The 27,453-nt window shown below is 42.0% G+C and overlaps 1 protein-coding gene across 3 annotated transcripts; it reads left to right on the top strand.

Moving 5' to 3' along the window:
* The first annotated feature begins 418 nt into the window (after window positions 1-418).
* On the top strand, window positions 419-4,644 carry LOC110865062 (probable protein phosphatase 2C 80). 3 transcript variants are annotated; one of them, XM_022114264.2, is made up of 4 exons: window positions 419-579; window positions 816-1,536; window positions 1,707-2,181; window positions 4,156-4,644. In XM_022114264.2, exons 2-4 carry the CDS (start codon window positions 926-928, stop codon window positions 4,441-4,443), a joined length of 1,374 nt encoding a protein of 457 aa, XP_021969956.1. In that variant the 5' UTR covers window positions 419-579; window positions 816-925; the 3' UTR covers window positions 4,444-4,644. The 3 variants fall into 3 exon arrangements, with proteins under 3 accessions (XP_021969956.1, XP_021969958.1, XP_021969957.1); XM_022114266.2 differs by having other exon boundaries at window positions 419-641; XM_022114265.2 differs by lacking the exon at window positions 419-579 and adding an exon at window positions 622-697.
* Window positions 4,645-27,453: the final 22,809 nt, after the last annotated feature.

Below are 27,453 nucleotides of genomic sequence, written 5' to 3'. Positions count from 1 at the left end.
ATTGACAATATTTTAACGTATGTTGCAGGTTTAGTTGAAGTCTTCATCAAATCAAGCTAGGAAGTCTAGAAACTCACCTAAAATCTAGGTTGTCGGATTTGAATTGTTCGAGAGGACAAGAAATCTGTGATGACTTATGTGATTGTATTATTTGTTAGTATGAGATAACGGATGTAATAAATATTATCGCAATATAGTTGTTATGGATTCTCTTGAGTAATCTGATTCGTCTAGTGCCGCGCCCCGATGATTTCGCCATCAGTTAAGGTGTGACAGATAAAACAAATATTAAATGAATTTTGATGCTCGCCTAAACTAGAGTGGGTAGTCTTACCCATAGTTACAAGTCACTTACAATCTAGAGTACCAAACCCACCAACCGGTCCAACCCTTACTTCCTATAAAACAGGTAGATACAAGATACACCTTCCTTGAAATCAAAGCTCCCATACCCCTTCCTTAAGTCACAGTTTATTTCCCCAACACTATCGGATATTCCCAAAATTAGGGTTTTCTTTCTTTGTCCCGTTCGACTTACACCCTTCAAGTTCCAATCTCAATTCTATACATACAGATAAGGTTCTTCTTCTTCTCTCTCTATCTCCATCTTTCCTCACTACATCAATACATAATCTTTCAAGGCAGATGTTAATTTCTTTCCGTTTTTCACAATACCCAGATTCCATTTTGCCATAAAGTTCCGATTTTTAACCTATTACTTGTTGAATATTCTTCTGTTTGTTTGATTTTTGAATGTTTTTTTATGTTAGTAGCGAATATTTACTGGGGTCTTGTTGTGATTGTGTAATTTGCAGGAATTTGTATGTTATACAGAGGACAGAAATTAGGGATTAATAGATGATATTAGCTGTTTATGATGATTAAATCTCACAACAGTTGTTTCAGGGTTTAAACTTTTAAGATAATGCCAGCTGGTTCTCTTTCTAAGTTTAATATCCCTCTTGGTTTCGGCTTTCGAAAAGGGATTAAGTTGCAAATAAAGAACCAGGTTCAGCCGAGGAACGGTTTGTTATTAAAACCGGGGAAAGATATTGTTCGAAAATCAGATTTCGAGTTTGGGAATTTGTGGGAAGATTGTCAAGTTGCAGGTGTTGTAAAGTTGCATTCTTGTATTTTTGGGTATAATCGGAACGCTTATTTTACGAGAACTATGGCTACTTCGGGTTCGGTGTCTGCGTCTGGGGATTTGATTGTGGATAATCTTATTTCGAGTTGTGGTAATGTGTCGAGTTTTGCTAGACCCGTTGGTCATTTTGTGGAAAGGAACAGGAGTTTTCATGCGGCTAGTTTGGGTATGAAAAGTAAGGAGCCGAATAAGAGCCATGGAGTTCATGGGTATTTTATATTTGGTGTTACGCACAAGGGGAGCAACGTTAGTACGTTTGGTGGGCAGTTGGGAAGACGATATAACACTTCTTCTTCAACGTGTTATTCGGAGGGTGGCGTTTCAGATGGGGGACTTAAAGAATCATCACATGATGAACCTATTGCTAGTCTTGCTATTGAAGTCGATGGGTATGTATGTCTGGCACTCGTTTCTTTATTTGTTATATTTCTGAATTTCTTATTGGGTATTTATATTTAAATCTACATCTGCATGCCCATTTATGTTTGTGTTTTGTCAAACATATGCTGCTAGTGAAAATGTGAAATCGTTACATATTATTTTGTAATTGAAACGACAGGAAGGGCGTGCATGGTAAAACCCTAAAACTACTATCAGGATCTTCATACCTACCACACCCTGATAAGGAAGCAACCGGCGGTGAAGATGCGCACTTTATATGTGTGGACGAACAAGTAATCGGTGTGGCAGACGGAGTTGGTGGCTGGGCGGATGTTGGTATTAACGCTGGGTTATATTCCCGTTCACTAATGTCCAATTCCGTAAAAGCAATACAAGACGAACCGAAAGACGGTATTGACCCAGCCCGGGTCTTGGCTAAAGCCCACTTAGCCACAAAAGCTAAAGGCTCGTCTACCGCATGCATCATCGCTCTAAAAGATGAGGGTCTTCACGCCATCAATTTGGGTGATAGCGGGTTTGTTGTGATCAGAGACGGGTGCACTATCTTTCACTCCCCTGTACAACAACACGACTTTAATTTTACGTATCAGCTTGCGAATGGGAATGAAGGCGATCAACCGAGCTCTGGTCAAGTGAGTTCTCTTGTATATTCTTGAATACAAACTTTAATCAAAGTCTGGGTTGTAAACGAACCGAAGGTCATGAACTGGTCGTGAACTTGTTCAGCGGGAAGTTCGTTTATGTTCATTTATTTAATAAATGAACGAACATGAACACACCTTTTTGTTCATTTAATTAAACAAACGAACATGAATGTACGTTTTGTTCGTTCATTTATATGTGTTTTATGTTCGTTTAAACTTAAATACACAAGTAGTTATATTTATGTAAATATTAAACATAAAAGGAACTTTCTATCTACTTATATAAATATAACTAATTGGTAATTGGGCTTTCTAGTAATAAAAATGGGTTTTTTTTCCAATGGAATTTTCGTAATTAAACTTTAATTTATATATTTAGTAAAGAGTAAACTGCAACTTTACCCCCCTGGGGTTTGATGTGATTGGCAACCTTACCCCCTACCACGAAATTTTTGTTGCCTTACCCCTCAACTATTGAAAAACGCTGCAATATTACCCCCTGAAACGTGAAAAGACTATTTTGCCCCTGATAATAATAAGAAAATAGAAGTAAATAACACATTTACACCCTGTGTTTTACCTTCACAAAAACGTTTACACCCTGTTTATTATAGTGTCTTCTCCGGCGTTGTTCCGACCACCAGAGCACTTAACTCCGGCCTTCTCCGGCGATGTTCCGACCACCGGAGCACTTAACTCCGCGCGATAGTAGTTCCGGATTGACACTTTTTATATACTACATACATACATAATAGGAAAACTCACCAATTTCACCTTTTTTACCCCTTTCTCTCTCGATAATCTGGCCACCGGTGTCGGAATTCCGGTTTAACCTCTCTTTTGAAGCAATAAAGAAAGCTTCTGGTTTCCTTGATAAGGAACTTTATGCGAGTGGTTTCAGCAGGAAAGAACAAGATGATATCGAAAAAGAACAAAATTTCAATACTTTATGTTCGTTGACCAAACCGGCGAGCACCCCCATTCTGTTATATACCCCCCCCCCCCCCCACCTTTCATCTTCTTCATTCACTCATATATATTTCATCTCAAATATGTACACCTGAATCCCGTTGTCATGTTCACATGAATGCATCCATACCACAAAATATATATTTCATCTCAAATATGTTAGGATTCAGTTATAGTTAGTTTTTCACCCTCACTCTGCAAAATTGCCCAATTTCCAATTATGGAACTCTTTTGAACATTATGGACATAGAGAGAGATAACGGGAGTGAGAGGAACAGCGAAGGCGGAGCCGACATCAAACTCCGGCGAGGAGTGACGGCAGCGCCGCCGCTGCGACAACGGTGGTGCTTTTGGTTCGACATGTTTTTGTTTGAGCTGGTGAGTATGTGGATTCACCAGAAGATTTTGAGGCTTCTCCGATGGTCGGAATATTGCCGGAGTGTCGGAATACGCTTCTCCGGTGGTTGGAATATCGCCGGAGAAGACACTGTAATAAAACAGGGTTTAAACGTGTCGTCTTAGATAAAGCACAGGGGGTAATATTGAAGTTTACTATATAAATATGGGTAAGATTACGAAAATACCCTTTTGGTAAGGTTACAGTTTTACCCCTCAGGGGTAATATTGCAGCGTTTTTCAATAGTTGAGGGGTAAGACAGCAAAAATTTCGTGGTAGGGGGTAAGGTTGTCAATCGCATCAAACCCCAGGGGGTAAAATTGCAGTTTACTCTTTAGTAAATTATAATCATTTATGTTTCTTCGATTATGTTCATTTCTTTCGTTTAGTGTTTGTTAAATTATGTTCGTTTACATCCGTGAACTCTTTGTTTAAGTTTTAAACGAACGAACATGAACAAAAAAATGTGTGCAATTATATGTTCGTGTTTGGTTAAAGTTAAATGAACGAACACGAACATGCCTCGTTCGGTTAATTTACAGGCCTGATCAAAGCGTCGAACACTTATTTTGAATGTTTTGCTGGACGATGAACAGGTTTTTAAGATTCCTGTGGAGGTGGGTGATGTGATTGTGGCGGGAACCGATGGGTTGTTTGATAATTTATATAACAATGAAGTAACAGCGCTGGTGGTTCAAGGGGTGAGGTCAAGGGTGAGCCCTGAGGTAATGGCGAAAAATATTGCTGAGTTGGCACGTGTGAAAGCGCTGGACAGAAAACGACAGTCACCATTTTCTGCTGCGGCTCAAGAAGCAGGTTTCCGTTATCATGGTGGTAAGCTTGACGATATAACCGTCGTGGTGTCGTTTGTCACTGGTGAGTGAGGTTTTTCTGTACGTCATAGGGGGCAAAGTTTAGTGAATTTTGGATGAGACTCATGTTTTTTCGTTTGTCACTGCTTTTAAACAATCTTTTGCTTTCCGTGAATTTGCTTTGTATTTGAGTAGCATAACGCATGTTACAATGTGAGTTAACGGGGGTGCTGAGATTGAAATAACAGAACACGGTTTATTTTACCTTATTCAGTTTATTGTTGAAATCTCGTCAACTGCCTGCGCTTTCACAGCGAGGTTTACAGTTTGTTTTCCGTCCTTAAGGTTTATATCAACATTGGACACTGCCTGTTCTTTCATTGCAACATTTTGACTTAACATTAAAATGTCTGTCGCGCGTCAAAAGTCGGTTTAAACATGCAGAATGCAAACTACATAAGCTTTATGAATATAAGTAGGTTCTAGGAGCTCAGATCACATCCACAACCAAAAAAAGCATAAGGCCACTCCCATATTTCTGGTATGTAACAATATCCAGAAAATGGTTGAAATATACTAGACATAACTTAGACTAGAAGCTTGCTTTTCAGGTGGTTGAGGGGCTCTCTCTAAGGTCCCCCACCTACATTGAAGTGCAGGAGCGGACCTACTTTATAGGGTAACGTCATCTCGGGTAAAGCAGCTACGTAATTTTATAAATTAACATAAAAAGTGTATCGTAAAAAATGGCTTAACGTACAAAGCTTGCATGTTATAACCCCATAAAGGAAATCTTGCATGTTGAAAATAACCAAAGATTGCATGTTAAAAAAAAAAAAAAAAAATCGCATGTTAAAAAGAAATCGCATGTTTATACTGGATCTCGTACGCAGCTTACGTTAAGGCAATTTGTACAATAACTGGCCTCTGTACATGTAATGTTGAAGGGGTATGGTCCCAGATCTCGCGTCAGCATCGACCGCGAGTGACCATTACCCTTATCAAAACCCCCATTAGCTAACAACCTACTTATGTCCATGCGGGAACGCATCGACACAGTGGGTGAATCCAATTTGTCCAGTGATGGAGGACTTACCTGGAATATTAGAACGGTAGAGTGATGCGGCACAGCATCACATCTGGTGTACGAAAACGGAAGTATTCACAGCGATGCGGCCTCGCACCGCGTCCAGTGAACACTTCTATCAATACAAGGAAGCTGGATAACAGCAACAGTCACCACAGGCGACGATGCGGCTAGCACCGCATCTCGCGTATTTCTTGATCACAAGCAAGAGACGCGATAGCATCAAATGTTACCGCAGGCAGCGATGCGGCTCGCACCGCATCCTATACGCCCGACAAGTGGGACTGACACACCAGTGCAAGTAGCGCCAATGACAGTCATCTGTCAGGGCTACGTAAGTAACAGACTGACGTGGCGTAACCTCCACACCCGACAAGCCTAACACACCTGCAAAGGTGCAGCACGTCGTCAGTCTGTCCATCATCCTCCTCCTTCACTCCTCGGCTATAAATACCAACCCCAAACCAGGTTTGAGGTATCTCTTCACAACTCTCTCACTACTACTACTATCATACTTTGCTTCCCAAGCAGATTACTGATTCTCACGCCGGAGAGTGGTAACAAGGAGCACCCCCCACCCCATCCTCCTTGTTACGAGTCACGGTTTGTTCCCTTGTGCAGGAGATCGACCCACCGTTGACCTAGCCAGCGATCCTCGAGAGGAAGGGATTAACCCTTCTTGACGAGACCAGTGAGTTAACCCTGCCCGGTTAACCATTGTTTCATCATTGGCGCCCACCGCTACTCTTAGCACTTTTTCAACCATCATTTTCCCTCTCTCAAGATCATGATTGATCACCAAAACAACACTGGGGATAACCAAAATCCCACAAACCTAGGTCCGGTAGGGGTCAACCCCTCAATCTCGCAACCCGGACATATCGGTCCGTCGACACAAAGGGGCCCATCCCTTACGTTCGGACACGACTTATCACAGTACGCATCTGTGATCCCACCAGGCATGGACCTTCATACCTGGTACGACCAGCAGGCAACCCTGCTGAATGCAACATACAACTGCGCTTGTGCGGAAGCGCAGATACAAGCTGGGCCTACCCCAGCACCGCACACCCCTGGCGATCGTATTCTACAATACGAAGGCAGGGTACATTCACGTCCAGCTTCGAAAAGCAGACCGCGGATCATCTTACTGTGAGATCCGCACAATAAACGAGAACGATTCCTCGTACGGGTCCCACACCAGGGGACCAGTGCATACCCGCCTAGGTCCGTACGGTGAGGACAGGCGACGGTCCGCATCCCGACATGGCTCTGGAATTCAGAGGCGGTTGAGCCCGCAACCGTATACCGAAGGATATGGTCGTACCGACCCGGACGACCATACATATATCGGAGATTCGCATGACACCAGCAGCAGACCGGGAGGACGCAACTATGTTCCTCCCACTCACCCCCGAAATACATACCTCAGGGCTGCAAAGCGCCCTGAGAATAAACCCTACAGACCAAAGGCTGCGGCCGAAAACTCCAAATTCGCCCCGCGAATTGCACAAGCCCATGTCACCACAACGAAATTTCCATTCAATGTGGGGAAATACAGTGGTTCGACCGACCCGGACGACCACATGAACATTTTCATGGGTGCGGGGTGCAACGGCCTGTGGGACGAACCTACCTGGTGCAACTTTTTCCCCCAGACCCTCACGGGCCTGGCCAGGGCATGGTTCGATTCTTTGCCAGTGGGATCACTGGCCTCATTCGAGGACTTGCACGCAAAGTTCCTCGCTAATTTCAGCCAGCAACGACGTCACGTACGTGACTCGTTGGACGTCATGAACATCTGGCGAAGGGACGACGAATCTTTAGAAGCATTCGTCGTCCGGTACAATAAAGAGTGCCTAGAGATAGGTGACGTGCAAGACCAAATGGCACGGAACCATTTCATCAAGGCCGTCAGGGACAGTCAGATGGTTATGACCATCTCCGGCAAGGAGGGCTTGCCTAAAAAATGGGAAGATGTCATGGCCGCAGTCAAGACATACGCCCAGACACAGCGCTCCCTTGAACCGCATGTGGCAAAGGCACAGCCCCAAGCCGAAACCTCCCACCAAGGGTCCAAGCGTAACAATAAACGCAACCGGGACGTTGGAAATCGCGATATTTCCAAACCATACTTTCCGCGGACCAACCCGTTTGACCCAAAGAACTACAACCCCCAACGGGACAACCAGGCACCAAGGAAGGATTCTCGGGACCGCAACTGGACCGAGATCACTGTGTCGCCAAGCGAAGTCCTTCTTACGGACGCACAGCTCTTGCGACCGGCCCAACCAATGAAGTCCAAGAAAAATCAGGATCTCACACTCTATTGTGAGTACCACAAGGACTCGGGCCACACCACAAACAACTGCATCAGTTTCCGGCTGGAGATTGAGCGAGCCTTAAAAGAGGGGAAACTGCAACATCTTTTGCCGGGTGGACAAAAACCCACCAAGCGCATCACCCCTCATGGCGAAGGCACCTCCTCCGGGAAGAAGACCATGTACGTGGCCTCCACGCACATGATCAACGGAGGTAAAGGTAGGCCGCACAAAGCGGCGAGAAGGCCGGACAATGATTGGAAAGACGAGCAAGTCGTCTTTCCAAAAGTCCGAGACGGACCGCGCGACAGGCGCCGTCGTAATTACAGGCCAACTGGCACATTACTGCACCGAACGTCTATTCATCGACCCGGGCAGTACTTCTGATATAATCTACGAACAATGCTTCAACCAGTTCGACCAGGAGGACAAAGATCTGTTGCAAGCAGTAGATTACCCGTTGACCGGGTTCGCAGGGGAACTGTATTTCCCCTGGGCCAGATTACTTTTCCTGTGCGTCTTACCAGCGAAAGGCACACAAGAACAGAAAAGGTAAACTTTATGGTTTTACCTCACACCTCCAGATATGACGTACTCCTTGGGAGGGAATCCCAAGGCGATTTCAATATGATTACGTCCGTCCCCCATTCTGCTGTCGGTTTCCCAACCGAATCAGGGGTCGCGATAATCTACGCACGAAGGGACATCATGATGTCGGACGAAATACGTCCGACCAAGGTCGCAAGGCCCACTCCCAACAACCAAACAGAAAAATGGGTTCTCAACGCGAGATACACAGAACAAAAGATTACATTGGGTCACGCCTTGTCCCCGACCACCAAAGCGCACCTGAAGCAACTTCTCTTCAGGAACCAAGACATTTTCGCGTGGACACCCGCAGACATGACAGGGGTCCCACGTGATATTGCGCAACATCACTTGAATACCTTGCCAGGTATCAAACCGGTGATCCAAGGCCAACGCCACCTTGGATGCGCTAAAAACCAAGCGATGCAAGAGCAGGTGTAAGAACTGCTCTCCGCAGGCATCCTGCGGGAAGTTAAATATCAGACTTGGTTATCCAACCCAGTCATGGTAGAGAAACCATCCGGGGGCTGGCGCATGTGCATCGATTACAAGGACCTTAACAAAGCCTGCCCCAAGGATTGTTACGCACTCCCAGAAATCGATGAAAAAGTCGATAATCTGGCACCATTCAGATGGAAGTGCTTCCTTGATTGCTACAAATGTTACCACCAGGTACAAATGGCAATCGAGGATGAAGACAAAACGGCATTCCGCACTCCTACCGGGAATTACTGTTATACAAAAATGCCGTTTAAGTTGCGCAACGCGGGCGCAACCTACCAAAAACTGATGAATGACACTTTCCGCGGGCAAATAAGCAAAAGTGTCGAAATCTACATGAACGACCTAGTCGTCATGAGCATGGAGGAAGATACCATGCTCACAGACATCGAAAGAACATTCCAGACGCTGCGAAACGTTAACATAAAGCTCAATCCAGGGAAATGTTCGTTTGGAATGGAAGAAGGCAAATTCCTTGGGTTCATCGTGACCAAAGATGGGTTCAAGGTAAACCCGGAGAAAGTTCAGGCGATCGAGCGCATGCCATCGCCTTCAACGATGAAAGACATGCAACGGCTGGCCGGCAAGCTAGCCGCACTAAATAGATTCTTAGCCAACCATGCAGCTAAGTCTTATCCCTTCATCAAGACCCTGCGGAACTGTTTAAAGAAGGAACAATTCCAGTGGACCGCAGAGGAGGAGAACGCTTTCCGGGAAATGAAGGAGTGTTTGATACAACTCCCCGCATCACGCAAGAATGAGCCACTCATATTATACCTATCTGCCGCGGACAACGCGGTAGGTGCGGTATTGATAGTGGAGCGGGAGGGGGTTCAAACACCCATCTATTACATCAGCAAGATGCTCAACGACCCAGAAACAAGGTACTCAATAATGAAAAAATTGGTATTAGCATTAGTGCACGCATCAAGACGGCTGCGACGCTACTTCGCGAACCATGTCATCACGGTGCTAACCAATTACAGGATCGGCCCGATCCTATTTAAACCTGACATCTCTAGGAGATTAGCAAAATGGGCAATAGAGCTGGGTGCGCACACGCTGAACTATAAACCGCGCCCCGCGATTAAAGGCTAAATTTTAGCTGATTTCGCCGCCGAAGTACTGGTGAATCGCATCCAAGAATGCGAAGAAGCACAAAACCCTGCACCAACACCATCTTCCTCAGAAACATGGGCACTATTTACCGATAGGGCCTCCAACGAAGAAGGTGCGGGCGCAGGTCTGCGACTCGTCAGCCCTGATGGCCAAGAACTTACATATGCAATCCGCCTCGATTTCAAAAGCACAAATAACGAGGCCGAATATGAAGCCTTACTGGCAGGACTACGTTTAGCAGTCAAACTCGGCGTGCAACATCTGGAAGCACACGTCGACTCTTTGTTGGTTGCAGGACAGATACGCGGCGACTATGCCGCAAAGGGGGATATCATGATTCTCTACCTCGAGCAAGCCCTGCAACTAACATCAAAGTTCACTTCATTTAATATCCGGCATATTAACAGGAGTGAAAACAAATCCACAGATGCACTCTCCAAACTTGCATCCACCAGCTTCCAACACCTGGCAAAGGAGATACGTATCGAAATTCTACAAAATCCTTCATTACCCCTGCGCCAGGTCAACGTCATCCAATACGGCACAACATAATGGATGACACCGACTATTGCATATTTGCATTCAGGTGTGACTCCCGAAAGCAAGTCAGAGGCACGCAAGCTGCAATACAAAGCATGCCATTATCAAATGGGAGACGGTATCTTATACCGCAAATCATACCTAGGGCCACTCCTACGATGCGTCAACCCCCAGGATGCCACATACCTCATTAGAGAGATACACGAGGGTATGTGCGGCATACACGCCGAACCACGCATGGTAGTGGCCAAAATCATGAATGCTGGGTATTACTGGCCCGGCATGCACCTGGACGTCGTCAAAGAATTGCGCAAATGTGTCAACTGTCAACGACATGCTCCAAAAACTTTGCGCCCCAAGAACAACCTGGTCCCAGTCACCACCGCATGGCCCTTTCAAAAATGGGCAATCGACGTGGTGGGACCTTTCCCTGACGCACCAGGTGCGGTTAAATTTATCATAGTAGCGGTTGATTACTTCACAAAATGGGTAGAGGCAAAACCGCTCGCCTTGACCACTGCTATGATAACAAGAAAATTCATATGGGAACACATCATCTGCCGTTTCGGTCTACCAATGTGCATCGTCACCGATAACGGCACCAACTTTGCTGCCGGCGAATTCCAAAAATGGCTAAAAGAACTGCATATTGAGCACATATTCTCATCAGTGGCACACCCACAAGGGAATGGCCAAGTCGAGAGTATCAATAAAAGTCTAGTGGAAGGCATCAAAGCACGGTTGGGAACAGCCAGATGTGGTTGGGTCGATGAACTCCCAAGTATCCTATGGGCTCACCGTACGAGCCCAAAAACGAGCAATGGGGAAACACCCTTCAGCCTAGTCTATGGTTCAGAAGCGGTGATCCCCGCGGAAGTAGGCATCCCTTCTCCCAGAATGTTGGCTATTGAAAAAATAGACAACAGTATGGAACGCAGGATTGACTTAGACCTCTTGGAAGAGAGGCGTGAAAACGCTGCCATCAATGAGGCTAAGTAAAAATCCAAACTGGAAAAGTACTAAAACTCGCGTGTCCGCATTTGTACTTTCAACCCGGGAGACTACGTCCTCCATGATAATGAAGCATCTAATCCTGAACGCCCAGGAAAACTTGCCCCCAAGTGGGAACGACCCTACCTCATCAATGAGGTCTTGGGAAAAGGCGCGTACAAATTGCAAACATTAGAAGGCGAACCTATCGCACGTACATGGAATGCACAACAGCTTAGACGCTGTTACATGTAAGCCATGTTTTTACATTTTCATGTAACTTATCGGGCCGCAGGCCATTTGCAATTAAATAAACGAGCAATTCAATGCAATATTGTTTGTTACTACTATTACAAATGCGTGTTCCACTTTGCGGTATCCGCAAAAACAGATTAGCAAAATCTTCATTCGCGATACCCACACAAAGTGCCAACCACACACAAATATTGTACTAGGCCAGCAAAAGGCAGAATATTAAGTATCTATCCGGCCGGATAGACAAGTTTTTACAAATCTTACACAATTCCTAAACCCTAAAAAGGTAAACAATGGAATTGACGCGTACTCATACGACAAAGGTATGGAGTATACTTGACCCCATTCACAAATGGGTAAAGTCCCGGATATACAAGTTTTTACAAAACTTACTCAGTTCTGAAACCCTAACGGGGTAAATGACGGAATTGACGCGTACTCATACGACAAAGGTATGGAGTATACTTGACCCCATTCACAATGGGTAGAGTCCCGCATATACATGTTCAAACATGCAAGAAATTAAAAAACTTGTACACATTGAACAACAAACTTTATATTCAAAAAATTCAAGCACCCACGCGATTCTTAATGGATTTACATGAAGTTTCTAACATATACAAGAGGAAAACAAAAAAGGGGGCACACTAGCCAACCTAAACCCTATTTGGTACCGCTGGTTCCCGCGCCATCTTGGCCGCCACCAGCAGGATCCTCTTCTACATCGGCATACAGCATCCGCAACCGATCTACATAATCTGCAGCCTCCAAACATTCGTCCAACTTCTCCACACAAGAGAGGGACGTATCGTAAAAGAAGGCAACAGCCGCGTTAAGGAGCGCTTCGGTGTCCACATCACGAAACCCGGACCGCTCTTCAGTATAATCGCCTTTAGACATGACGTTTATGTGACCGATACAGCGGCTGTAACCAGCTTTAAAACCGGCATCGCGGGCACATTCCTTGACCAAGTCCAAACCAGTTGCGGTTTCAGGAGCATCCATGATGGCCTGAACAATCTGCAACAAAAGGATAAAAAGGTCATTATACGGTCAACCTTTGATACAAAAGTCACAAAATACGTACATGTCCAATGCCATGACTCCGCATCCACTCACGATCAGCCTCCAGTTGTTGGAGCGAAAAAGTCAGCGCATCTCTGGCTTCAACAGCAGCATCAGCCCGCTCTTCCGTAACAGTCACGTGGGCTGTGAGGTCTGTAACCGCGACCTCCCGGGTCTGAACTTCAGCCTTTCAAAGAGCAAAAAACAGTTTACTCAAAATCAGTAAACATTCTCAAAAGGCGGAAAGAAAAATACAAACAGAAATAACGAATCATACCTGAAGGCTGGCAACAACTTGATCCAAACGGATGCACTCAGCATTCGCCACCTCAAGAGCCTTAGAAGAGCGACTCTCACTCTCTTTGGCCTCCTCAAGTGCCTTTGCAGCACGAGCCCCTGCTTCCTTGGCCTTTTCAAGCGCCTTTACAGCCCGGTCCTCCACCTGCTGCGCTTTAACCGCAACCGCCTCAGCTGCAGCCTTCTCTTTGCACGAAACAGATTGTCATTCTGCTTAGCCCAAGATTCATTCCACTTCTTGCGCTCATTGGAAAACTTTTCGTTCCAACTCTTGCGTTCATCAGAAAGTAACTTGGCAAGAGTACGAACCTGTTTCAGCTCAGCAGTTGCAGCCCACGCTGCAGTCTGTTTCTGCTTATCAAAAGCAGCTCTATCTCTTTCAAGCTGCTCCGCACTCGCACGAGCAGCCTTCACCAACTCTTCTGCTTCGGCCCGCAAACGAGCAGCTTCTTCTTCCCTGCGGCCTAGCACCTTGTAATCTTCCAAAATGGCATTCGCCACAATGGAACTTCCTACTAGCATCGTAGAAAGTTGGTTGATGCGCAGCTCACGGGGTGCGGCACGGGCACGTTCAGTTTCAAATGGGGTGCCCAGTCCACCCAGAATCTCCCTGCACGCGGAAGGATCGTTCGAAATATCATCCCCCTGCATAACAGTTCAGGGGGGTCGATGATAAGCTGTACTTCGATCCTGTGTGTAGGTGCGGTAATAGTACTCCAATTCAGACTCCCCAGGCTGAATAGGAGGCCCATCATAACCCGCACCACCGGAAGAAGAACCGGTAACCTTCTCACCAGCAGAAGATTTCTGCGGCTCAGCATCAGTCTGCCGTGGCTCAGCATCCGACTTCTGTTTCCCAGTATCTGAAAACCTCAAGTCCAATCCATCACCCTCATTGGGAGAGATTAGATTGTTGGAGAAATCCACAGTATCAAAAATCTGGGAAACAGTCTTCTCCACCGTCTTCTCCACCTGCACGGTGGGATCAAGGGTCACCTCAAAAGGTGCCGCAGGCTCCTTTGGTAACTCAGGCTCCTTTGGCACCCCCGCATCCACAGCAGCGGTATGCGAAGGAGACAAAGGAAAATCGAAGAACGAAAAACCTGCATCTTGTGGTTCTGCAAATACAAAGAGCAATAACTATTAATCCAACACGATGTGCATGCAAAACAATGCAAAAAGTTATACTCACTAGCAGCAACCGCAGGTTTCTTTTGCACCGGAGCAGCCCTTTTAGACTGCAGCTTCTGACGCTTCGGTTCACCACCACCAGCCGCCTTTTGCTCTAGTTCTCTCTTCTTACCAACAACAGGGGGACCCGCAGCGGTTCCACCCGCAGCCGCACCACTACCTAAAACACCCAAACCCTCAAGGGTATCAGATACTACCACGTAATCGGTATATCTGGGATAACAAGATCGATAGGTACCTGCAGCCCGAGAAACCGGAAGAGGGGCAACTGAGCCCTCAGCTTTCTCCTTACCACGACCCCACGTGGTTTTCTTCACCTGCTTCTTCTCCACATGCTTCTTTGTGATGCGCTTTTCAAACTTCCCCAAGTGCGCAAGGATAGCTGCATGGGAGAAATCAAGCAAACAAATTACGAGGATAAACTTGGAAAACAAGTACAACTTGGAAAATACCTTTTTCGCCTTCTGGCACGGGTGCCTTCAGCACATCACGTTTGGGTACGCGGAAGTTGCTAACAATTTCCAGATTAAAACCTTCCCGTAACCCAACCGGAATTAGCTCAACTTGGCCCTCGAAATCGGGCTCAAACATCCTCGACAAGCCGACCGCATCCACTGATACAACATATGCATGCATATTACTACAAGGATAATGAAGCAAGGAAAACAATAAAGAGTAACAGGCTTACCACCACTCTTTTCCCGCAGAACGGGCCTTGCCTTCCTGTCCGGCCTAGTAAGCATCATCCGCAACACCCACAGCTGGTTGTTGTCTAACTTCTTGAGTTCAATAGGCCGCAGCCTAGAGAACCAGTCCACAGTCTTCGCGGTGGCAACAGGAATATCCTCATCAGTGACACCAATATTGACATCCCGGAATGTTATATTGGCATATACCGCACAGGCTTTAACATAGAAGAACTTCATCTTCCAATGGGTCACACCCTTCGGAGGGGTCATCAACTTCAAACTCCCATGACGCTGAGTAAAAGAGAAAAAACCGGTGTTCACCGTCAACTGGTAAAATCGCCGGAAATTTTCAACAGTAATGGGAAGCCATGGGCGCGAAAGGTATACTCAAAGTTCCTGATTCGGAACATCCCAAATGGACTAAGTTGGGAGATATGGAGATGATAGTACTCCAACACCTCTGCAACGAACACCGTCACCGGCAACCGAAGGTTGCCTTCGGTGAAAAAATCTGCCCACATAGTAATATAACCGGCCGGAGCATCGGCACCGGTGTCCCCCTCTTGTGGGTAAGTAGCCTTCCAGTCGTCGGCCATATGAATGGTGGTCATCAGGTTTTTAAAACCACCCTTTGACCACTTCAACACCGGTAACCCACCACCGGAAGCATCAACGTCATCATCTTCGTCTTCATCAGCCGCCACTACCGGCTGTTCAGGGTTCTCACCCTCCACATTGTGTGGATTCGATGGTTCAGCCATCAGGAATATAGAAGATGAACACTACAAATTCAAAAAACCTCACCGGAAACTTCAAACAATTGATCAGAGAAGACAAAGTAACTTCTTTTCTCTCACCGGGAAATTTTTGAAATTTTCAACAAGTGAGGGGAAACCACGAACGGTTTCCCCTTATATACCCATCGCAATTAATGCGGAGGGAGAAACTGAATCATCACGTCCAAAAAGAGCGAATTACGCGACACCACGTGTCAAGCGCCGTTTCCGCTGACGGTTACCACGCGCGCGTGGCCGCTCACGCGCCTGACAAGAGAGACCTTTACACTCCTTGCTACAGCGCATTTAATGCCTCGGGCAGTGCAAATGTCCTTTCATTTCAGCACATGCCAGAATGATCTCACCAACTTCCACCAACTCACACGTGAGATCAGCCACGTATGCAACAAAAAGCGACTACATTTTCCAATTATAAGCGGCATGCGGTTTCTCTGGTATACCGCACCATAACCTATACCGCATGTCGTTTTATTACATACCCCTAAAAATAGGCAAAAATATATATCTCCACACTATAAGGGGGTATAATACCTATCCGCACTACCCACGAGCACACGTGGAATATGCGGAAATGACACACGCGAGCCCGTTCAGGTGTGTCAGATACTCAGAACCAGCGTTGTTCTTTGGACTGAACCGCGTCTCAGAAACAGGTAAACCGCATTGCCTTCATTCTCTTCAAGCTTCAAATCCCTCCTGTTCGGTTCACAACCACAGAGGGTGCATAAACAACTTTAACAAGAAGAAAGAAGGGAATGTACGCGCATGCACATCAGCAACCCTGACTCCTGATCCTTCAAGAGCCACATCCGAGCAACACACCTGTTTCAAGCGAATATGGGGTGACAAAACCGCAGACACTCATAAGTCACTGCGAACACAACCATAGCTTCCGCAAACGGTTGCTACGGAAGAGCCAAAACTAACTTCACATCGAGGAACGAAACTACTTCAAGGAAAACTCCTCGGTATTGGAGCGTGAAGGAAGGTGCCTAAGGAAGAGATGCGGACGAGATCCCCAATGATCATACGAGCCCTTGTCGAACAACAAGCGATCGAACAAGCGGTAACAAGTCTGCTTATGACTTTGTTACCCTACTTGTAAGATGGATAGAATAAACAATGGTGGGCATTACCATGCCTATGACCATGTTTATTTGACCATTATCTAGAATCACATTGTTCGACCAAACATGGCCAACAATGACGCAAGTACTCAACGTTGTTCCCACAACCGTGGCCAACAATGTCAAGCAGCGAGGTAACCGCAAAGGACGTGCGGTTACTAGGGAGCTAATTGGAAGAACATGAACACCCCACAAAAGGGATCATCATTTGATGTCCAATCATGACATCAGAAAACTCTCTTCTTCGTTCACCACCTCAAAGGTTGGTTCGAAGTTTGTGCACACCTTCAACCACCATCTCAGAGATTGGTTCGAAGTTTGTGCATACGCCCAGCAAGGTCTCAAGGTTGGTTCGACACACCAACAGGTGGCACCCAACCCGAGGCTGAGAATTTCGCATCAGACGAAACATTCTCACCGGTACGGAAGAGGCGTCAAATGACCCTTCCAGACCTCCAGCCTGATTTACAAAAAGCAAAGACCATCCACATGGTCTAGGATCTTCTCCAGACTCCAAACTACCTTCTAAACACCATAGTCTAGTACTCCTTCCACATGCAACTTGCATATGGCAGCAACACTAGACTGGGGGGACTTGAAGGGGTATGGTCCCAGATCTCGCGTCAGCATCGACCGCGAGTGACCATTACCCTTATCAAAACCCCCATTAGCTAACAACCTACTTATGTCCATGCGGGAACGCATCGACACAGTGGGTGAATCCAATCTGTCCAGTGATGGAGGACTTACCTGGAATATTAGAACGGTAGAGTGATGCGGCACAGCATCACATCTGGTGTATGAAAACGGAAGTATTCACAGCGATGCGGCCTCGCACCGCGTCCAGTGAACACTTCTATCAATACAAGGAAGCTGGATAACAGCAACAGTCACCACAGGCGACGATGCGGCTAGCACCGCATCTCGCGTATTTCTTGATCACAAGCAAGAGACGCGATAGCATCAAATGTTACCGCAGGCAGCGATGCGGCTCGCACCGCATCCTATACGCCCGACAAGTGGGACTGACACACCAGTGCAAGTAGCGCCAATGACAGTCATCTGTCAGGGCTATGTAAGTAACAGACTGACGTGGCGTAACCTCCACACCCGACAAGCCTGACACACCTGCAAAGGTGCAGCACGTCGTCAGTCTGTCCATCATCTTCCTCCTTCACTCCTCGGCTATAAATACCAACCCCAAACCAGGTTTGAGGTATCTCTTCACAACTCTCTCACTACTACTACTATCATACTTTGCTTCCCAAGCAGATTACTGATTCTCACGCCGGAGAGTGGTAACAAGGAGCACCCCCCACCCCATCCTCCTTGTTACGAGTCACGGTTTGTTCCCTTGTGCAGGAGATCGACCCACCGGTGACCCAGTCAGCGATCCTCGAGAGGAAGGGATTAACCCTTGTTGACGAGACCAGTGAGTTAACCCTGCCCGGTTAACCATTGTTTCATCAAATGTATACCACAACCTCTCGATTGATTCCTGGGTATTTTGAACGATGATCCTTATTTATTTGTTGTGTGATTGAAATTAAATAACGATTGATGGTTGAAGTGATTAACCTATCTTCTACGTTGAACCAATTGATCAAGTTTCAAACCTTGAACCTTTTTCAAAAATCATTTTTTTTTTTTCTTTCCGTCGTCTTTAAACGGATCTTAAAGAATTATTTTGATGAAAAAGTGAAGGTGGATTACATTCTTGTTTGACAACATAAAAAGTATATTTTGATTTAAAGACAAATGTATGAATAGCAATCTTATCACATGGTGTTATAAATGATGTCTTACATTGTTTTGACATAATTAGTCATTTCTTTGTGTTTGAGAAAGTAGAAGGGGTTGAACGAAGCCTAAATAAATATGAACTAATACGCAACTTTGTTTATTATACGTAAATTTATGTTGGCAAGACGGTCTAAGCAATTTTAGGGGGCCTAAAGTGAGACAAAAATTTGAGGTATGAAATTAGAAAGGTTATAGTTCCGGTTTTAATTTGAGTTGATACAAATTAACAAGCTTAGCGAATTGACAGAATATTAATCAAGTTGGATTTCAGTCTTCCGAACAGGTCAACTAACTCAGTTAGGACTTTTAGAAGTTTATTCGAGGCTAAAGGACACTTCGATTTCTGCTTCTACCCTTTATTTTCTATCAAACTGTTGAGTTTTCACCTTACACAAAACCACCTTTTAGAAAATGAACCATTAGAAAAATGGGTCCCTACCAACCCTATGGGCCACCGGTAAAGTCACTTGTCACATTTATCAACTAATAAAGAAACAAGATTCTAAAAATACACGACTCAATCAATCAACCGTACCGAGTAAATCCCACAACATAGCAAAAACTATTTGTTGAGTCTGGAAAGGGTGGGATGTAGGTAAACCTTACCTCTATACTTGTGGATTGAGAGGCTGCTTCTAGAGAGACCCACAGCTCCAAAACAAACGACATGCAAACACATAGAACTGTAAAGGTAGAAGTAGAAAGTTACCAAATACAAATTAACGGAAGAAAAATTAAGAAGAGAAGTGGTAAGTAACACAGTAACTTGAAACAAATATATCATACAGGAACCACATATACCCACGTACCCAAGTAAGACCTCCTAAAGTGTCTAAGAAAGTTCACCCTTAAGACCCAAGTAAGATACTACTCTACCCCCCTCTAAAAATCCTTAACCTTGATCTTACGCCTCCACGACTGAAAGGTAATAAAAAACCGAACACTGATACGCAACACAATATTGCATCACAAAAATTGATTCAAGATCCCAGTAACAAAACACAGAACTATCTTCCTTCTAAAAAGAGTATTACTTCCATTTTCTCAATTTAACAAAAATATGAAAATCGTGAAAAATCACGCTTGTGGCACTAGGCCTGTTCACGAGCCGAGTCGAACCGAGCGAACATTTGCTCGTGCTTGGCTCGTTTACAAACCGAATCGAGCGGAGCAGCTCATTTAAAACCGAGCCTCAAATCAAGCGAGCATTTTTCGAGTAGTAAAAATTCCGAGCGAGCGTCGAGCGAACTTCGAGTGATTTGGACAACCGTGTCGCCCAATTTTAAATTTGCTGAGAGAGATAGTGACAATGTTGGGTCTCAAGTTTTTATGCCTTTAAAATCATGCACATTTCATGGCATAATATTTTTCTTAATAATAACAATGTTGTGACCGATGAGACGATGATCATATTGCACGAACAATTACGTTGAGAGCAGGAGACGATCGACTTAAGGTAACGACATGAAACATTGAGGCGATTAACAGACTGTCGTTTATCAGTTTAGGGTTTAACTTTTAGTTTTGATATTTATTTTTTTATTGGCGTTGTTGGGCTAGTACGTATAGATATAGTTGTAAATTTGTATATAGTAGACCAAAATCTAATAGAGTAGTACACATAAAACTGTAAATTTAATTTATATTTAAGTATATATATGCATGTGTAAGTGTGTATATATATAGGTGTGTGTGTGTGTATATATGTATAATTTATATTTGTGTATATATATGTGTATATACATGTTTATATATGTATATGTATACTAATTAAAATAATAATTCGAGCCGAACCGAGCAGATCTTTGCTCATGCTTGGCTCGTTTACAAACAGAACCGAGCAGAGCAGCTCATTTACAACCGAGCGTCAAATCAAACGAGTATTTTCCAAGCAATTTCAGAACGAGCAGGAGCGATTTGAACGGCCCTAGTGGCACCTACCACCTTTGTTTAGTTTGTGTAAACACAAATTTTAATCATTTTATTAGAAGGAAAAAAAATAGTGTGTAAACACAAATTTTAATCATTTTATTAGAAGGAAAAAAATAGACGTACGAGTTAACTTTATTTATTATTTGTGACAACTGGCACTTTTCGTGTAAATTCCGTACAATGTGAACAGTGTTTTATATTACATGGTTGTGTATTATGAACTTATGATGTGTATGATTTCATGGATTACGTTTAAAGGACTCGCGAAAACATTTCATGATGCATGATACTTATTATTCTCGATTTCGACTCGAAACAGTTTGAACAGTACACAGAACGAAACTAGCACACTTATCAGATAAACAAGTAGTACTGACAGGAGTTCAGTACTCAGACAGACAGCATGTTTAGGACACAGATTGAGTCCCAGAACCCATGTTATACTAGAACCTTATGTGAGAGAGTAAAGGTTTATATTACTGCTTTCCGAGAGACAAACGAACACTAGAAACGGCCCGAAACTAGCTAAAACAATATAATTCAGCAAAATTCAGCATCTTATAACTTATGTAGTGATCTGAAATAACGCCAGAACGCTCAAAATAACTTAAAAAGTGTTGAAAACATTATCATGGTACAACTACATATTACACCATACAAGACACTAATGTTAACATTTTTAAGCGATCTGAGAACCAAATGAACACCCGAACACAACTAGAAGCACCACGTGAACTAGTTAGCAATATTTTTATGACAATGAAACTAGTTAGTGTCTAAAACACTATGTTTTATATCTAGAACATTTAAACACCTAAACCTTCTAACTAATTACACATATAACACTCTTAAACACTTAACTAGATTTTAAACAATTAACCACCCCCTCCTAACCGTCCCAAGGGGACCCCACTCCCCTTGTTTGTGTTGACTAAATTTCCTTGTAGTCAAAGATGCCACATTGAAGTCCATGAGGTAATAGAGTGGAGGGAACTTATTAATCAACATGTATAACACCTTATCTACTTCAAGATCTCACCATTTACAACATAACACAAAATCAAAACACTCTCCTTTTCCCTATGCTTCACTCTTGGCTGAACTCAACCCCCACCGCCATCCTTTCTTTCATTCACTTCCTAGCTATTTCAAGCACATCACAAGGTGTATCAAGCATACTTAGGAATGTGTCAAGTGTTGGATATTGAAGGACCTCTCTTGGGAGCTTTTATCCACCATTTTTCTTCATTTTCATCTTCTATACCCTAGCCTTGAGCTAGTAGTAAGTGTTTTGAGAACTCATTTTTCATCTTGTTTTAGTAGTAAAAGTTTATATGTAACTAAAAATCTAAAGATCTTACAAAACCAAGAAGATGAACTCATGAAACAAACTAAAAATCATAAAAATATAAGTTGTTTATGTTATGTGATGAAGTTGTTTGATGATTATTTGTGTGTATGGTGTTGAACACCACATGAACATGATGATTAAACACATGATCTAACAAGTAGGTTGATGGATCTTGAAAGATCCATGTTGAATATACATTATGTGAAGTATGAACTTGAAGAATAAGTATGATTTTGTGTAGAATATGGTTCTTACAAAGTGTAGATCATGAAAAATGAAAGATTTGAAATATCAAAGTTTCAAAGAAACAAAGGTTACTTATGATGCACATGGTTTTGATTTTTAAAGATAAGTGGACTTATTACATGTGTGAAAATGAAATACTTGAAGTATTTAGAACATAAAAAGTTATAGAAAATGAATTTTTACAATAATGGATCATAAATTGTAAGGATAAAATTTGTACAAGAATGGTTTTTATGAAAGAAAAATCATGTTTTTTTTGAAGTTTATGAAACTTGTTAAACACTTTGTTAAAAGACTACAACTTTTTATAAAACCTTCAAGTTCGCATCTTCATGAAAAATGCATTTATATGCATATGTTAGGATGTAAATTGTGGGGGATGAATTGTTGATGATTTTTTTTGAAAAGAAAATGATATGCTTGAAAGCATGGAAACCTCCAATTTACAAAGGAAACTATGGCGAAATTTTTGTAAAATTTAAACACTTAGAAAAATATGTTTTTAACAAGTGTTTACAAGTAATCTTGGATTATGGTTTTAAATATAAATTTTTTCATAATTTTTGGTATAAAAATTACAAGTAATGGAGGTTGATTTTCAAAAATAAAAATGACTAAATATATATATTTAGGAAAATATATATTTAGAGATCACAAAAATTATGTGCTATGTGTATATTATTTGTATTAGTTATACTAAAACTTAGGAACTTGAAATAATATACCAAACAAAATACCAAAAAAATGTAATTAAAGAATTACAAAAATTACAAGAAAATAAACATATATCTTGTACACAAATATTGGACATTCGGACAAATGGACACGTTGGACAAATTATATAAATATTCCGGAATTTAATTTGTATTATAACAAACTTGGTAAATGGTATTTTCTAAACCGAACAAACGACAAAGTATGTATTTTTACAACTATCATAAAATATATCATATTTTGTCAAACTTGAAAATACATTTTTTTGAGTGTAAGAAAATATATATTTTCATAAACAACTTAAAAATATATTATTTTGGTAAAAACTAAAAATATATATATTTCTAGCCTTAATCTTAAAATGGGTTATTTTTAAGATATAAGTAAACCTTTATATTTACCAAGTAAAAATATAGATAATTTTTCTATAAACATATCTTAATATATATATATATTTTAAGAATACAAGAATATTAATTTTTAGTTGTGCAAAAACAATATTCCGGAAAAGTTAAATATATATTAAGTATGAAATACTTAATAAATACAAGAAAATACGCATTCCTATACGTACAAATACATACCAACATACACTACCAACACTTGGTAAAATACCTTCATACAAGTATTATACATAAATATGAGAATATAAAGTGACATACTTAACATACTCATAATACAAGTATACCTATTCTTGGGAATACGTACAAATGTATAATACTCAATAAACGGTATGTTGGTTATGGAAACTACAAACACGTGTATATGAGAACCATATGTCAAAACGAGTTAAAAATAGATTATTTTAACGAAACTCTTAAATAATATACATGCAATGCATGCAAATAATATGAGTTAAAATGTAATATTTTAACTAATATACTAAACTTGAATTTTATATAATTATGAGGAATCATATAAAGACATCATGCACTGAAAGTGCAACTCAAAACAAAAACAAATCCAAAACAAGTCTTAGTAAGTGATTAAGACTAAGAAGCGTTACAAGACCGAAGCGTCTAACAAAACCTAGCACGATTGTAGGTTGCACAACAAACCCAGGAAAACGCATTTGAGTACGCACGTTGCACGGACGCAAACTTGTGAGTTCATGTCCCCTTTTCAGTGACGGACCCAGGATTTTTTTTCAATGGGGTCCAATTTTTTCAGTGTTTAAAATTGTCACAACAAAACATTAAAATTTTCGGGTCGGTCCTCGTTCAGGTCAGGTCATAGTGAGGTTTGAACTAGATTTAAAAAAAAAAGAGGAAAAATGAGTTATACAAGGATTGAACCCATGACCTCTTGTTGGTAAAAAGAGGGATTTACCACTGCACCAGGTTTCCTTTTCTTTTTATGGTGTCCACCTAATTGTATTTATGGGGTCCTTATACAATTTAATTTACCGAATCTACTAATTTTTTTAAAAACATTGGGGTCCGTGGACCCCGATCCAATTCATGTGGGTCCGCCCCTGTCACACCCTGGCTTTGCGGAAGCGTGGTTAATTTGGTGTGACTTCTTAATACGATAGCTTAATCATAACAAAGCTATATGAAATAAAACCATGCAAGATCATCCATTTAATTAAGTTTTAAAAACCAAATAAAACAACATTGTCTCAACGGAAACACATCCTAACGACATAAACATTGTTCAACAAACACAAACACAAACATCAACATGACATAAACATAGTTTAAGGACTGTGACTTGTCTAGGAAAGAGTCACATCCCCTAAACCGGATGACCTCGTAACTAGTGCACCGGGAAAACGTGTCATACCGCGCCAGATCCTTTAATTCCCTGAAATACATGTAAGTTGAAAAATCAACAATAATGTTGAGCGAGTTCATGTGTAAGTGAGTAAATAAACCTTTGTAAGTATAAAAATCCTGGTATGTAGCAAATAAGGAAAAAGAGATCACCAATGGTTTGCAAGGCAATTGATATGTGTGAAGTGCAAGTAGGGAGACTCAAACCTAGCGGATTTATGCGTTGGGCACAAAGTCACCCCGAGGTCCGTTTCTAGTTTGGCCTGGGGCTGGGCTCGCTACACCCAGATAGATCTACCGCTCCTGTCCCTCGGTCCTACCATGAGGATTAATGGCCTCATGTTGCGCCTACCCACTCACATGATCTAAGTAGTAAACCTCCTTACGCTAACCATACCATGTATAAAGTACTTGTAATCATAGTAACATGTATTTCACCCCCGCAGTTTATAAAACTGAAAACAGTTAAGAGAAAAGGGGGACATGAACTCACAGTGGGGCGTCTCTACCAAGTATGTCTCCTGCTCAAGCAGCTGTGTGACGACCTACACGTACTAACTCTATTAGACGGACGGCCGTGCCTTAGCTTTATGGTTTAAGTTTTTGGGAAATAGTTAGACAACTATTTCGTGTTTACATTTAGTAAATACTTGGTAATCATTTTCCTTCCCAAGGATGGGAGATTTAATACATGGGCGTTCGAAATATATTATTAAGTCTCACTTAAAATATATTTTATTTCTAACTACAAAATATAAATATTCTTCTCAAAAATATTATATTTTCTATCACATAAAATTTTCCCAAAATAATACCTTGACAAAATACGCGTTCAGTCATATTTTCTTAATAATGCGTAAGTTACGTTTTAACGATCGAGTGGTAATAATAATTACCGGTGTAACTTATATATTTATCGTGAAAGCGTTCGTATTATTTTGGATTCGTTAACGTTCGATAGTATTATTTTTACCCTAAAAATAATATTTGTATACTTCACAAAATAATCATAAACACATATCAAGTGACTTTATGAAAAATATATACTAAATATATATTTACCAAGTTTTATTTTGTGAAATCCCACCTCCGATATTTTGTAAATAAAGTCGTGGCGAAATCTATAATTTGAAAACAAGTCGAAAAGTATTTCTAACACTTATGGTGAAAATAATTCTAAGTGTTAGGTTTTTGGAAAAATTTCGCCAGAGTTTCCTTTGTAACGGGAGGTGACCACGCTTTCAAGCGTATCATTTTCTTTTATAAATCAACCCAACAATTTCCTTATTCAACCAAAACAATGTTCAGAACAACAAACTAGTTAATAAATATGTAAATCGCAAAAGATTTCATGAACTTGTGGTTTAACCAAAAATATGAAGTAAATCCCATTACTTTTAGTGGATCTTTATATAAATCAATCCGGTTTCGTAAAAACCTCGCTTTTAAAGAAATTCCATCTTCACAACTTCTTGTCATTTTTACAAAAATAGTTATTTTGTCGAAACTTTGCGTTACACATGTGTTTACACACTCATGTGTTCTAAAAATCATCCTTGTCTTTAGTAAATATGGTTTCTTTGACACTCGGTCCTTTGAAAATACCGCTTGTAGATCCGTAGATCTACTAGTTTTAAACGCTATTCCGTAAGTAAAATCATTTTTACACAAGTTCAAGTTTCGCGTGTGGTAGAGTTTCATCACTTAACCCTTGTTACACTTAAACAAGCTTTATGTCATAATCCACGATCATGACCAATCCGGGTTAAACGATGATCCGAGCTACCACAACATGGATCGGGCCTAAATAACTACACAAATCAAATACTACAAGATTTACACAACATTCAAGCTTTTAACCATCATTACTAGCATTTTTAGTAGACTTTTGCACTTCATCTTGTATGTTTACGAGTTTTAACCGTTACATAACATTTTAACCATCTTAAAATAGTTCGAGAAGGTGATTATAGTAACTTACTACTAGCTCGAGGCTAGGGAAGAATCTAGACGCAAAATGAGTGGATAAAAGCAATGAGGTGAGGTCCTTCGAGTTCCGAATGCACCAAGCCTCCTCGTATGTGATCCTTAGCACTAGAATGATCTTGGAATGGCTTGAACTAAACTCGAAAATTTGATGGATGTTGAAGGGGGTTCGTCCGAGAGCTTCTTGAGAGAGAGAGGGAGTGTTGTTGTGAGTTGTGAGTGTGAATGATTATGATGTGCAAAGCTTGTTACTTATAGACCAAGATCAAGTTCACTAACCTTTGGTTTCTATGCTTTCTTGATATGGGACAAAAGGATTAAAATAATCAAGATTAGGACAATGTGTGTCCCCCTCTTGGGGACGGTTTGGTTAGGGGGGGGGGGTAATCCGGTTCAAATCCAACCAATTAGTTAATATAGTTAGTTAAGTTTAGGGATTAACCCAGTTACTAGTGTGTTCTGCTTTACAGCGGGTGTTAGGGTATTTAGGGACCCTAACTGGCTCAGAAAAAGATAAACAATGTTAATGGCAATATTTTCATGTCCCGGGTAAAGTGCGGTTGTTAGGTTGGATAGTAATCCGTTAAAGCGTTTAACAAAGCTTTAAAGTGTCGTTATTATTAATTTTAGTGACACAACTTATTCCCGACACTTGGGAAAGTGTCTAGTAATATTTTTCTCATGATTTGGCACTTTATTAGTTAACCA

This window comes from Helianthus annuus, chromosome 6 (genome assembly GCF_002127325.2).
Source record: "Helianthus annuus cultivar XRQ/B chromosome 6, HanXRQr2.0-SUNRISE, whole genome shotgun sequence".
Classification (NCBI taxonomy): Eukaryota; Viridiplantae; Streptophyta; class Magnoliopsida; order Asterales; family Asteraceae; genus Helianthus; species Helianthus annuus.
This window is presented reverse-complemented; position numbering and strand designations above follow the sequence as displayed.